Genomic DNA, 14,386 nt, shown 5'->3' on the forward strand with positions numbered 1-14,386 from the left:
ACATATGTGGGCATGGCCTACGTATGCGTTCACCACTACGTGTGAGCACGGGGGGGGGGGGCAGGGCACTTTAAACTTTTTTTTTAAATTTATTTATTTATTTTGCACTGTGCCTGTAAAAAAAATTTTTAACCACTTTTATATTTATCACAAGAAATGCATGCATTCCCTGTGATAGAAATAATTAGTGACAGGTCCTCTTTATGGAGAGATATGGGGGTCAATAAGACCCCACATCTCTCCTCTACAATATAAAGCATTGGATCAAAAAAAATCATTGATCTAGTGTTTTAAAAAAAAATGTCCGGAACCAGAAGTGATATCGCTCCGGTCCTCCAAGGGCATAGAGATGAGTGGAGGCCATCTTTCCTTCACTCATCTCTATGCCCAGCGCTGGGATCGTTCGATGGTTTCTCAGGGAAGGCTGAGAACTACCGAGTGGTGGCAACGGCGGGCGAGGGGCGGGGTTTTTTCAGCACCTGTATCAGTGCTTTTTTTTATTTCGGCCGAAAGGGGTGTTTTCGACTGAAACATTTCGGCCACCAAAATTTCAGTGTATTTCTTGTAATAAGCCTTCTGTGCCTCACTAATACCCTAAGCCCCCTCTCGATCCAGCGATGTGCATGAGAGCCTTGGCTGACCTGGGTCTCTCTCTCCTCATTGGCTGAGACAGCAGCGGTAGCCATTGGCTCCTGCTGCTGTCAATCACAGTAAGCCAATGAGCTGGGTGGTGGGGCCGAGCTGCCGCTCTGTGTGTCCTATGGGAGCATGCACCAGTACCCACATAGCAAGTGGCTTAATATTGGGGACACTGGTAGAGTGGGAGGAGCCAGGAGCATTGACGGGGGACCTGAGAAGAAGAGGATCGAGGCTGCTCTGTGTAAAACCATTACACAGAGCAGGTAAGTAATACATGTTTGTTATTTTTTTAAAGAAAAAAAAGAAGCTTTAATGTCACCTCAAGGTAAAAAAAATCTTCCATTACCAGTACCACTTCTTCATAAACCCTCCCCCCCTTTTACTTGCCTGAGTCCTGACTCAATGACAGCACAGTGCCTGTCTGTAGTGGCTCCCCATGCTCTCAATTGCTTCTACTGTTAGTCAAATTCTGTGGCAAGGGGGCGGGGCTGAGCTGCTCTGTGTGTCTATGGACACAGGCAGCGAGCTTGGGATTGAACACGCAAAGTGGGCCCTCATAGGAAGCGGCTTCCTATGAGGGCCCCCTGAGAAGTGGAGGAGCTTGGAGCGCCAGTGGAGGCCCCAGAAGAGTAGGTTCGGGGTTGCTCTGTGGAGGCCCCCAGAAGAGTAGGTTCGGGGTTGCTCTGTGGAGGCCCCCAGAAGAGTAGGTTCGGGGTTGCTCTGTGGAGGCCCCCAGAAGAGTAGGTTCGGGGTTGCTCTGTGGAGGCCCCCAGAAGAGTAGGTTCGGGGTTGCTCTGTGGAGGCCCCCAGAAGAGTAGGTTCGGGGTTGCTCTGTGGAGGCCCCCAGAAGAGTAGGTTCGGGGTTGCTCTGTGGAGGCCCCCAGAAGAGTAGGTTCGGGGTTGCTCTGTGGAGGCCCCCAGAATAGTAGGTTCGGGATTGCTCTGTGGAGGCCCCCAGAAGAGTAGGTTCGGGGTTGCTCTGTGGAGGCCCCCAGAAGAGTAGGTTCGGGATTGCTGTGTGGAGGCCCCCAGAAGAGTAGGTTCGGGATTGCTCTGTGGAGGCCCCCAGAAGAGTAGGTTCGGGGTTGCTCTGTGGAGGCCCCCAGAAGAGTAGGTTCGGGGTTGCTCTGTGGAGGCCCCCAGAAGAGTAGGTTCGGGGTTGCTCTGTGGAGGCCCCCAGAAGAGTACGTTCGGGGTTGCTCTGTGGAGGCCCCCAGAAGAGTAGGTTCGGGATTGCTCTGTGGAGGCCCTCAGAAGAGTAGGTTCGGGGTTGCTCTGTGGAGGCCCCCAGAAGAGTAGGTTCGGGGTTGCTCTGTGGAGGCCCCCAGAACAGTAGGTTCGGGGTTGCTCTGTGGAGGCCCCCAGAAGAGTAGGTTCGGGGTTGCTCTGTGGAGGCCCCCAGAAGAGTAGGTTCGGGGTTGCTCTGTGGAGGCCCCCAGAATAGTAGGTTCGGGATTGCTCTGTGGAGGCCCCCAGAAGAGTAGGTTCGGGGTTGCTCTGTGGAGGCCCCCAGAAGAGTAGGTTCGGGATTGCTGTGTGGAGGCCCCCAGAAGAGTAGGTTCGGGATTGCTCTGTGGAGGCCCCCAGAAGAGTAGGTTCGGGGTTGCTCTGTGGAGGCCCCCAGAAGAGTAGGTTCGGGGTTGCTCTGTGGAGGCCCCCAGAAGAGTAGGTTCGGGGTTGCTCTGTGGAGGCCCCCAGAAGAGTACGTTCGGGGTTGCTCTGTGGAGGCCCCCAGAAGAGTAGGTTCGGGATTGCTCTGTGGAGGCCCCCAGAAGAGTAGGTTCGGGATTGCTCTGTGGAGGCCCCCAGAAGAGTAGGTTCGGGGTTGCTCTGTGGAGGCCCCCAGAAGAGTAGGTTCGGGGTTGCTCTGTGGAGGCCCCCAGAAGAGTAGGTTCGGGGTTGCTCTGTGGAGGCCCCCAGAAGAGTAGGTTCGGGGTTGCTCTGTGGAGGCCCCCAGAAGGGTAGGTTTGGGGTTGCTCTGTGGAGGCCCCCAGAAGAGTAGGTTCGGGGTTGCTCTGTGGAGGCCCCCAGAAGAGTAGGTTCGGGGTTGCTCTGTGGAGGCCCCCAGAAGAGTAGGTTCGGGGTTGCTCTGTGGAGGCCCCCAGAAGAGTAGGTTCGGGGTTGCTCTGTGGAGGCCCCCAGAAGGGTAGGTTCGGGGTTGCTCTGTGGAGGCCCCCAGAAGAGTAGGTTCAGGGTTGCTCTGTGGAGGCCCCCAGAAGAGTAGGTTCGGGGTTGCTCTGTGGAGGCCCCCAGAAGAGTAGGTTCGGGGTTGCTCTGTGCAATCTGTAGGTAAGTCTAAACCTTTTTGTAAAAAAAAATAAATAAGACTTTACAACCACTATAAATCTGGACTGCAGGCTCCTCCCCTGTACAGTGTTTTCTGTGTGTTTATCCATTCTCCTTTGCTTGTGCTCCTTATGTACTGAGTCTGAATGGTGTTTTCTGCCCTTCCACAGAGTCTTCCACTAGTGGGACCGGCTCAGACAGTGAGATCGATGAGAAGAGACCTGTGTTTGGGTCGGGGGATAAAGAAACAATGGACCCCCTGGCAGAAGGCACATCATCCCGCTACTCCATGTTTAACAGCGTCTCCCAGAAACTCATGGTAATCACATTCCGGGCATCACTCCGGTAACAACTGTTCAGGGCGGAGTTTAGTTCGAACTGCATTCTGCAGAACTGTAAAATGAGAAATAAACCGCTTAAGGTCCGCCCTATAGCAGATTTATTGCTACAGGGCGGCACCTGTGCGCAAAATCACATATATATATATATACATGATTTCGCATTTCCTGGTAGGGGCGAGCGCCCTACCCGCACCGCCATTCGTGGCTGCTGTCATGGAAATTTTGTATTTACAGGTTGAACTTTAAATGTGTCATATATTAGTGTTATTCATATGTCTCTCGTGTGGCTTAATTAAAGCCCTGAAGGCTGCAATTGGGCCATGCGCATGTACAATGTATGTATTACAGTACTCAGCTCGGTAATGGATGAGATGGCAGATCTGCGCTTATGGACCGGCGTGTATGCCACCACGACATTTGATGCGAATGCCGCCGGCGGTAGGCCGCGGGCCTGTATCCACATATCAGCAGCATAGTACCACATGGACTTCGTACCGCAAGGCGCCAAGCAGTGCGAACTCCGTGTGTAGGCTCATGTATATCTTACAAACCATTACCGACCTGAAACTGTATCTGGATGGATGTGTTTTAATGAAGATCGTATCGGGCCCATTCAGATACAGACTGGCACTGTTTAATCTAGGGGATGCTTGTACAGAGAATTTACATACCACTAGGAGCTAATAGGAGGGGGAAGGTTGCTTCCCTCAGAGAGCTCATGGAGGGAGGGGAGGACTGGTGATAGATAAGAAGAAAGGCTACGCTCCAATCGGAATGTACATCCTGTGTATATTCACTCCCCATGCATTGTTCTGTGGGAGGGGATTGACCTGACTCATGTGGGGGGCGTGTGTGTGTTTGTAATAAAAATCGGAGGCTGGGGTTGGATCCCTCGCTATGTTAATTCCAACAGCAACCTGAGAGTATTGTGTGATCATTCCTGGGTACCTTGAGCTCCATTTCCCCACATCCTGAGATAGCTAACCCAGTTGGAGGTGCAGGATTCGTGGAGTTTAGCTTCAGTCGCGGTAAGCGAAGTTCGCACAGCTTTATGGGGGATTGCTGCGCATCCAACTGCGAGTACTCACGGTAAGGATAAATTCGTTAAAAGCGAATTTCCAAGACATTGCGGATGTCAATCAGCGGGTACCGGCCAGTAATTACCCGCCCGCACCCAGTGATTACCGAGCATCTCCGACAGGGAGGAAGATTGTTTTGTTTACAAACAATCTTCCTCCCTGTCAGCTCGAGCACAGCCTGATCAGTGTGCTTACTGTGAATCACACACTCCCCGCCCCCTAGTAAAACACTCCCATCACACAGTTAACCCTTTGATCACCCCTCACATTAACCCCTTCCTGCCCAGTGCCATTAGTACAGTGTCAGTGCTTTTTTTTTTTTTTAGCACTGCATTGGTGTCACTGGAGATGTCAGTGACACCAAGTTAGTTCCCCCCCAGTTTCAGAATGTCTGCTGCAGTCCCGCTGAAAGTCGCTGATCGCTGCCATTACTAGTAGAAAAAAAAAAAACCCCCAATGTCTATACCGCCATTTGTAAATGCTATAACTTTCACGTTAACCAATTAATTTACATGTCTTGAGATTTTTTTTTTTACCAAGACACGGAGCAGAATACATTTTGGCCTAAATTTATGACAAAATTTGATTTTCTTTTAATTTTCTTACTGGACTTTTTTAATAGCAAAAGTCCAAAATATATATTTTTTTCTCAAAATTGTCAGTCTGTTTTTGTTTATAGCGCAAAAAATAAATAAACTCACAGGTGATCAAATACCACCAAAAGAAAGCTCTGTTTGTAGGAAAGAAGGATGTAACTGTCATTTGGGTGCAGCGTTGCATGACCGCGCAATTATCATTTAAAGTAACGCAGCGCCGTAATGCAAAAAATGGCCTGGTCAGGAAGGGGGGGGGGGGGGGAATCCTCCAGAGGGCGAGGGGTTAATATTGCGTATACTAAAACATAAATGACTGGCAGGGCTGAATGCCCAGTCTTTGTATTGTCAGTAAACATTTTTGTAGCACAAAGTTGAACTGTTCGTTGTGTTTATTTTCTGTATAAGCGTGCAATGTATTCCTGGTTGTTAAATTGTTGAATTGTCTCTTTCCACCATTTAGGCGAAGATGGGTTTTCGGGAAGGCGAGGGTTTGGGGAAGTTCGGCCAGGGCCGAAAGGAGATTGTCGAAGCTTCCAAGCAGAAAGGGCGGAGAGGTCTCGGATTGATCTTAAAAGGGTTCGAGAAGGATCTGGATGTGGACTGGAGGAATCAGCCTGAGGTGAGTGGTGAGCATATGAAGGGAGTATAGGTGAGGGATCAGCCTGAGGTGAGTGGTGAGAACATGGAGGGTGTGTGGTTGGAGCGACCAGTCCGAGTTGAATGGTGAGCACAAGGAGGGTGTATAGATATTGGCTCATCCTGAGGTAAGTGGTGAGCATATGGAGGGTGAATAGATGAGGGATCAGCCTGGGGTGAGTGGTGAGCACATGGAGGGTAGATGTGGATCAGCCTGAGATGAGCATATGGAGGGTGTATAGATGGAGGGATCAGCCTGAGGTGACTGGTGAGCATATGGAGGGTGTATAGATGGAGGGATCAGCCTGAGGTGAGTGGTGAGCATATGGAGGGTGTATAGATGGAGGGATCAGCCTGAGGTGACTGGTGAGCATATGGAGGGTGTATAGATGGAGGGATCAGCCTGAGGTGAGTGGTGAGCATATGGAGGGTGTATAGATGGGGGCAGCTTGGGGTGAATGGTGAACACATGAAGGGTGTATGGTTGGAGGGGCAGCCTGAGGTGAGTGGTGCGCACATGGAGGGTGTATAAATGGGGGACCATCCTGAGGAAAATGGTGAGCACATGGATGGAGGGACCAGTCTGGGGTGAGTGATGAGCGCATGGAAGCTGTATATATAGAAGGATCAGGTTGAGGAGAGTGATGCGCACATGAAGGGTGTATAGATGGGGGATCAGCCTGGGGTGAATGGTGAGCACATGGAGGTTTATGGATGAAGGGATCAGCCTGAGGCGAGTGGTGCACACATGGTAAGTTTATAGATGAAGGTGTCCCCCTGAGGTGAGTGGGAAGAACATGGAGGGTGTATGGTTGGAGGGACCAGTTTGGGGTGAATGGTGAGCACAAGGCAGGTGTATAGATGGTGGATCATACTAAGGTGAGTGGTGATCACATGAAGGGTGTATAAATGGAGGGATTAGCCTGAGGTGAGTGGTGAGGACATGAAGGGTGTATGGATGGAGGGACCATTCTGGGGTGAGTGGTGAGTACATGAAGGGTGTATGGTTGGAGGCACCATCCTGGGGTGAGTGGGGAGTACATGAAGAGTGTATGGTTGGAGGGACCTTCCTGGGGTGAGTGGTAGTACATGAAGGGTGTATAGTTGGAGGGCCATCCTGGGGTGAGTGGTAAGTATGTGAAGGGTGTATGGATGGAGGGACCATTCTGGGGTGAGTGGTGAGTACATGAAGGGTGTATGGTTGGAGGCACCATCCTGGGGTGAGTGGTGAGTACATGAAGAGTGTATGGTTGGAGGGACCTTCCTGGGGTGAGTGGTAAGTACATGAAGGGTGTATGGATGGAGGGACCATCCTGGGGTGAGTGGTGAGTACATGAAGGTTGTATGGTTGGAGGGACCATCCTGGGGTGAGTGGTGAGTACATGAAGTGTGTATGGATGTAGGGACCATTCTGGGGTGAGTGGTGAGTACATGAAGGGTGTATGGATAGAGGGACCATCCTGGGGTGAGTATATGAAGGGTGTATGGTTGGAGGGACCATCCTGGGGTGAGTGGTGAGTACATGAAGGGTGTATGGATGGAAGGACCATTCTGGGGTGAGTGGTGAGGACATGAAGGGTGTATGGATGGAGGGACCATCCTGGGGTGAGTACATGAAGGGTGTATGGTTGGAGGGACCATCCTGGGGTGAGTGGTGAGGACATGAAGGGTGTATGGTTGGAAGGACCATCCTGGGGTGAGTGGTGAGGACATGAAGGGTGTATGGTTGGAAGGACCATCCTGGGGTGAGTGGTGAGGACATGAAGGGTGTATGGTTGGAAGGACCATCCTGGGGTGAGTGGTGAGGACATGAAGGGTGTATGGTTGGAGGGACCATCCTGGGGTGAGTGGGGAGGACATGAAGGGTGTATGGTTGGTAGGACCATCCTGGGGTGAGTGGTGAGCACATGAAGGATGCATTTGGATGGAGGGACCATCCTGGGGTGAGTACATGAAGGGTGTATGGTTGGAGGGACCATCCTGGGGTGAGTACATGAAGGGTGTATAGTTGGAGGGACCATCTTAGGGTGAGTGGTGAGCACATGAAGGGTGTATGGATGGAGGGACCATCCTGGGGTGAGTACATGAAGGGTGTATAGTTGGAGGGACCATCTTAGGGTGAGTGGTGAACACATGAATGGTGTATGGATGGAGGGACCATCCTGGGGTGAGTACATGAAGGGTGTATGGTTGGAGGGACCATCCTGGGGTGAGTGGTGAGGACATGAAGGGTGTATGGTTGGAGGGACCATCCTGGGGTGAGTGGTGAGGACATGAAGGGTGTATGGTTGGAGGGACCATCTTAGGGTGAGTGGGGAGGACATGAAGGGTGTATGGTTGGAAGGACCATCCTGGGGTGAGTGGTGAGCACATAGAGGGTGTATGGATGGAAGATGAAGGTATAAGGTGAAGAGCCGGCAACTCGTCCATCTGAAAAAGTCACTTTATTACATGAAATGGAGTGTACACAGTACAGTGGTTTACGCATTTCGGCGATAAGTCTTCGTGGCTGTGTGTAAGGCGTATTGCCGAAACGCGTAAACCACTGTACTGTGTACACTCCATTTCATGTAATAAAGTGACTTTTTCAGATGGACGAGTTGCCGGCTCTTCACCTTATACCTCCATCCTCCATTGGTGTTGGGAAGACACTCTGCAGGAGCACCGTCCTTCATGGGGAATCTGTCTGGGCATTGAGATTTTCTTCTGATGGTATAGATGGGAGGGATCGGGCTGAGGTGAGTGATGAGCACCCTCCTACTCTACTGTAGGAAGAGGGTAGACTTGGGATCCAGCTCGTCACATGACCATGGATTAAGGTCTTTATTACTGATTGTTTTATAAAGGTGCAGTCTTAGATTTTGCTACCCAGTCAGTCACTGGCCTAGAAAAAGCATGCAGCCAGTGAAGTGTGATGAGTCTGGACATTCTGCAAGCTCGTTGCAGGTCAGAATCTCACGAAGTACTTTTGCTTTATGAACATATGGATGGTGTGACAGGAGTCACTTTGGGTGGGGGGGCCAATGGAACCCAGCTCACTTTGGAGTGGTGGGGAGACCCCTTTCTCAGCTCCCCATATCCCTATTATGTGTAACTCACCCTGTGCCTGTTAGGGGTACACATGATCTGTCCTAATATTGGGGTGGGGGGGTTGTGGATTGTTTGGTGTTATGTGGCTGCATCCCATTGTTCTATTGTTTGGGAGCAAACTATTATGGGATGTATGTGTATTGGCTTGGTGGGGGGTGTCTCCAGCAGCCCTCCCTCCTGATGGGACTGTCTGCTGGTGTGTCTCTTGTTACTAAATGTAGTTTTCCCCACCCTGTGTCATTATGCCTGTTAGGGGTACAGGGTGATCTGTCCTAATATTGGGGTGGGGGGTTGTGGATTGTTTAATGCCATGTGGTTGCATCCCATTGTTCTATTGTATGTCTGGCTTGGGAGCAAACTATTATGGGATGTTTGTGTTTATGTGTATTGGCTTGGTGGGGGGTGTCTCCAGCAGCCCTCCCTCCTGATGGGACTGTCTGCTGGTGTGTCTCTTGTTACTAAATGTAGATTGTCCCGCCCTGTGTCATTATGCAGGGAGGGGGGGTTGTTCCCTTGAATGTATATATCTTGTATCTGTGTTAAAATAAAGTAGTCTATTTCCTGGTTTTACTTCAAGACTGGTGTTGTCTAGTCTTCTGTGGTCTGCTGTGGTGCCTGTGGTCGGTGTTCGCACGGTGAAGCGGGGGTCTAACGGAAGTACCCAAGTGCAGTCGGGGTTCCGGTTCCGTTACAGATGGCATCCCTGCAAATCTCTCAAATCAAGTCAAACAATTTCCTCATTGCTGTCCTCACACATTCATTTTTATCACCTGCAGTTGTTGGGGCGATTCATAGAAATGTCTAAATGTTTTTATGTTTGATATTGTAGCCAACAGCCTACGAAGAAGTCGATTGGTTCCCAGAATGTACTACAGAGATTCCAGATTCTGATGAGCTGTCTGATTGGGTGACAGTGGGCAAGGTAAGGATGTTCATTAGTGAGAAGGACGATGTTAGGATTATTATCGGTGGGCTTTTGTTGGCTATAAACGACTTCTCTCCCCAAACAAGTCTATGGGAATGTGAAAGCCGCTGAAGTCACCTGAACTTACAGTACATCCTGAATGATCTCAGAAGTGTCTACAACTAATAATAAAAGCTTTTATCCATCAAAGCCTGACAACACAGGCAGTGCAGTATGGAGGAGGTAGCACTGACGGGCTGTGTAGGGGGAAGAGGAAGGCAGGAAAGGACTCCTCAGTGCCTCTTGGTCTGATTCATTATCATCCAGGACAGAGTGTGGACTGTGTAGAGTTTTGTATATTAACCACTTCCCGTCTGGCCGCTGTATGTAAACGGCCGGACATTGGAAGTACAGGGGCGGGTTGCCGTTCATAAACGGTGCCCGCCATTTTGGATTGTGCACGCGGCACCGCGATCCGGTGCCCGCTGTGTCCGGAGGAACATAGATCGCTGTACGGGACCTCTGTGTTTGAGCCTGGTCATGTGATCACTGATTGGCCAATCAGTGATCACATGAATAGTAGTAAGCAAGATGTCGCTTCTGACATCATTGCTTACTACTAGTAAAAAAATAATAAATACATTTCTTTTTGTTAACCACTTCCCGTCCGGCCGTTGTGTATAAACGGCCTCCCCGCACCCTGCTTGTGCGCTCTCCTCCGGACACAGTGGAACACCGATCGTCGGATGGGACCTCTGTGCGAGGTCCCGATCATGTGATAACTGATTGGCCAATCAGTGATCACATGCAGAGTAGTAAGCAAGATGTCACTTCTGACATCATTGGTTACTACGTGTGAAATCTGTGAATGATCACCGAGGTCACATGGTACAAGGTTGTTCACAACAGTCTTGTACCATGTGACAAGCTGTGACCGATCACAGCTCACACAGTATTTTTCAATGGCTGCAAGAATGCAGCCACACAGAAGGAGAAATGATTGCTTTATGCAATACAGCCTTTATGGGTGTAAACGCAATCAGTGTAAAAAAATAAATAAATAAATCTTCATCTCCCCCCACAAGTAGTACAGTGTCACCATGGTGACACTGTACTGCTAGGGTGACAGTATGGAAAAAAAAATATATAAATAAATTAAAATAAAAATGTAATTTTTTTTAAATTTATAATTTTTGGTTATAAACTAATTTAGGTTATTTTGTTTTACTAAAAACATAACTGCATACATTTTGGCCAAGATTTATGATGAAATATTATTTATTTGCAAAATTTTATAAGAAAAACTCTTTTTTTTCAAAATTTTTGGACTTTTTCATTTATATAGCATAAAAAAATAAAAATCCCAGCGGTGAATAAATACCACCAAAATAAAGCTTTGTCAGTCTCAAAAAATTGCTAAAAAAATTCATATGGGTGTTGCCTGACCGCGCAATTGTCATTCAAATTGTAATAGCGCTGAAAGCTGAAAATTGACCTGGACAGGAAGGGGGTGAAAGTGTCCGGACTGGAAGGGGATGAAAGTGTCCGGACTGGAAGGGGGGTGAAAGTGTCTGGACTGGAAGGGGGTGAAAGTGTCTGGACTGGAAGGGGGTGAAAGTGTCTGGACTGGAAGGGGGGTGAAAGTGTCCGGACTGGAAGGGGGGTGAAAGTGTTTGGTCTGGAAGGGGGTGAAAGTGTTTGGTCTGGAAGGGGGTGAAAGTGTCTGGACTGGAAGGGGGTGAAAGTGTCCGGACTGGAAGGGGGTGAAAGTGTCCGGACTGGAAGGGGGGTGAAAGTGTCCGGACTGGAAGGGGGGTGAAAGTGTCCGGACTGGAAGGGGGGTGAAAGTGTCCGGACCGGAAGAGGGGGGAAAGTGTCCGGACTGGAAGAGGGGGGAAAGTGTCCGGACTGGAAGGGGGGGGGAAAGTGTCCGGACTGGAAGGGGGTGAAAGTGTCCGGACTGGAAGGGGGTGAAAGTGTCCGGACTGGAAGGGGGTGAAAGTGTCCGGACTGGAAGGGGGTGAAAATGTCCGGACTGGAAGGGGGTGAAAGTGTCCGGACTGGAAGGGGGGTGAAAGTGTCCGGACTGGAAGGGGGGGAAAGTGTCCGGACTGGAAGGGGGTGAAAGTGTCCGGACTGGAAGGGGGGTGAAAGTGTCCGGACTGGAAGGGGGGGGAAAGTGTCTGGACTGGAAGGGGGTGAAAGTGTCCGGACTGGAAGGGGGGTGAAAGTGTCCGGACTGGAAGGGGGGTGAAAGTGTCCGGACTGGAAGGGGGGGAAAGTGTCCGGACTGGAAGGGGGTGAAAGTGTCCGGACTGGAAGGGGGGGAAAGTGTCCGGACTGGAAGGGGGGGAAAGTGTCCGGACTGGAAGTGGTTAATTCTCCTTGCTCTTCACTTGTATTACAGAGGAAAATAATCATAGATGATGAGACGGAATTCTGCAGAGAACAGCTGCTGGAAAACCTGTTGGAGTGTAAGGTAAGGCTGCCACCTTTTGCCTAAATAATAGGGGGCCCATAGAGATGGGAGAAGGTACCCTAAAACCCCCTCTCATCAGGGTTTACAAACCTGTTCTTTGCTCCGCGTGCGGCAAGTTTTTTTTTTTTTGCAGCTGCATACACATATGAAACTTTAGATATGCAAAACATAATGTACTGAAAATAACCAAAAATTTCCTTCCCTCATATTTCCTGTCCTGATTTGTGGCTGAGCTCCTGTCTTATATTTGAAGAAAAAAAAAATAATTGGGGTTTTGTCAGACAGAAAAAAAGATTTTTACTGGCTTCTGTGATGCTGAGCATGGTTTTGGGGCTCAGCCTTAAAGCGGAGCTCCACCCAAAAGGGGAAGTTCCGCTTTAAGGACTGCTCCCCGCTCCCCATTAAGGATTGGTACCTTTGGGGAGCGGGTACCCGAATTTGTCAGGTACCCGCTCCCACTTACGGTCCGATTGCCTAGGCCAGTGGTGGGCAACCTTTTTTTTCAACTGAGCCAAATCTCGCCAAAACCACGATTGAAATTTATTTTGAGAGCCACATTTTTAAAACTGAAAATACATCTCCCATATAGTAATTCATCCCCCATATAGTAATTCATCCCCCATAGTAATTCATCCCCCATATAGTAATTCATCCCCCATAGTAATTCATCCCCCATATAGTAATTCATCCCCCATATAGTAATTCATCCCCCATATAGTAATTCATCCCCCATAGTAATTCATCCCCCATATAGTAATTCATCCCCCATATAGTAATTCATCCCCCATATAGTAATTCATCCCCCATATAGTAATTCATCCCCCATAGTAATTCATCCCCCATATAGTAATTCATCCCCCATATAGTAATTCATCCCCCATATAGTAATTCATCCCCCATATAGTAATTCATCCCCCATAGTAATTCATCCCCCATAGTAATTCATCCCCCATATAGTAATTCATCCCCCATATATTAATTCATCCCCCATATAGTAATTCATCCCCCATATAGTAATTCATCCCCCATATAGTAATTCATCCCCCATAGTAATTCATCCCCCATATAGTAATTCATCCCCCATAGTAATTCATCCCCCATATAGTAATTCATCCCCCATATAGTAATTCATCCCCCATATAGTAATTCATCCCCCATAGTAATTCATCCCCCATAGTAATTCATCCCCCATATAGTAAGTCCCCCCTGTGTCAATTCACTTACCTTTGCTGCGCGTTCCTCTCGCCGTGTTCCCGCGCCGTTCTGGTCTTCAGGGCGGACTGTGAGAGGAGAGGAGTTCGTCACGCTGCCCCGCCTACATCCTGACAGCTGCAGAGTCCTGACTTTTGGGGCGGCCGCCCGAGAGGAGGGAGGGGAGGGGGGCGGCCGCCCGAGAGGAGGGAGGGGAGGGGAGGGGGGCGGCCGCCCGAGAGGAGGGAGGGGAGGGGAGGGGGCGGCCGCCCGAGAGGAGGGAGGGGAGCAGGCGCCCGGCACACAGAAGAGCCGCATTGAAGTTTGTAAAGAGCCGCATGTGGCTTGCGAGCCGCGGCTTGCCGACCACTGGCCTAGGCGATCGGAAGCGGAAGGTGTCCTCCCTCCCTGTAGTCTTTTTGGGACACGTGACAGGTCCCAGAACACTACAGGACCATTCATGAAGCACAGCGCTACTCGTTCATGCGCAGTGGGTACCCGGCTGTGAAGCCACAAGCTGTCGCAGTTGGGTGCCCACACTGAAGATGTCGGCCTCCACGGGCCGAGGGACAGGTAAGTGGCTGTTTTTTTTTAGAAGTCAGCAGCTACAGTTTTTGTAGCTGCTGACTTTTATTTTTTGACAGGATGAGTGGAACTGCGCTTTAAGTCTAGGTTCACATCTGTGCGGGTGGTGCCGCTGCGGATCCGCACAAAAATCCGTGCAGCCGCACCACCCGCACAGAGGAATGCGGACCCGCAGGCAGGTGCCATTAGTTCTAATGGCACGCCCCCGGCACTGGAAAACGCAACCGTACCGGGGACCTGCGTTTTCAGTGTCATGGGGGCACGGGAGGCCATTCAAATGAATGGGCCTCGTGCCCGCTCAAAACGTGGCCCGCACGGCCGCAGATATGTGAACCGGGGCTTAGAGCTTTGAGGAAAAAGCTGACAGAATGGTCACGTGACCATTCTGAAATAAAAAAAAAATGTGTTATTGCTTTCACATTATTACCTAAACAACATGCCTAACCACTGGTCATACATTTCCATTATGGATTTAACCTTTTCGCTGCCAGAGCCATTTATTTATTCATTTTTTTTGCACACGTTTAAAAAATCATTTTAGGCCTGAACAATTGCATAAA

The 14,386-nt window shown here is 49.8% G+C and overlaps 1 protein-coding gene across 1 annotated transcript in view; it reads left to right on the top strand.

Annotated features, from left to right (window-relative positions):
- Positions 1-3,100: 3,100 nt before the first annotated feature.
- CMTR1 (cap methyltransferase 1) overlaps positions 3,101-14,386 on the top strand; it is a 70,003-nt gene continuing 58,717 nt past the window's right edge. The window contains exons 1-4 of the mRNA XM_089665422.1: positions 3,101-3,244; positions 5,402-5,560; positions 9,497-9,589; positions 11,979-12,050. Coding sequence (XP_089521548.1) covers positions 3,176-3,244; positions 5,402-5,560; positions 9,497-9,589; positions 11,979-12,050 — 393 coding nt within the window. The 5' untranslated portion in view covers positions 3,101-3,175. The remainder of the gene's footprint in view (positions 3,245-5,401; positions 5,561-9,496; positions 9,590-11,978; positions 12,051-14,386) is intronic.

This window comes from Staurois parvus, unplaced genomic scaffold (genome assembly GCF_062004578.1).
Source record: "Staurois parvus isolate SC_StPar_1 unplaced genomic scaffold, SC_StPar_1.0 ptg002185l, whole genome shotgun sequence".
Taxonomy (NCBI): Eukaryota; Metazoa; Chordata; class Amphibia; order Anura; family Ranidae; genus Staurois; species Staurois parvus.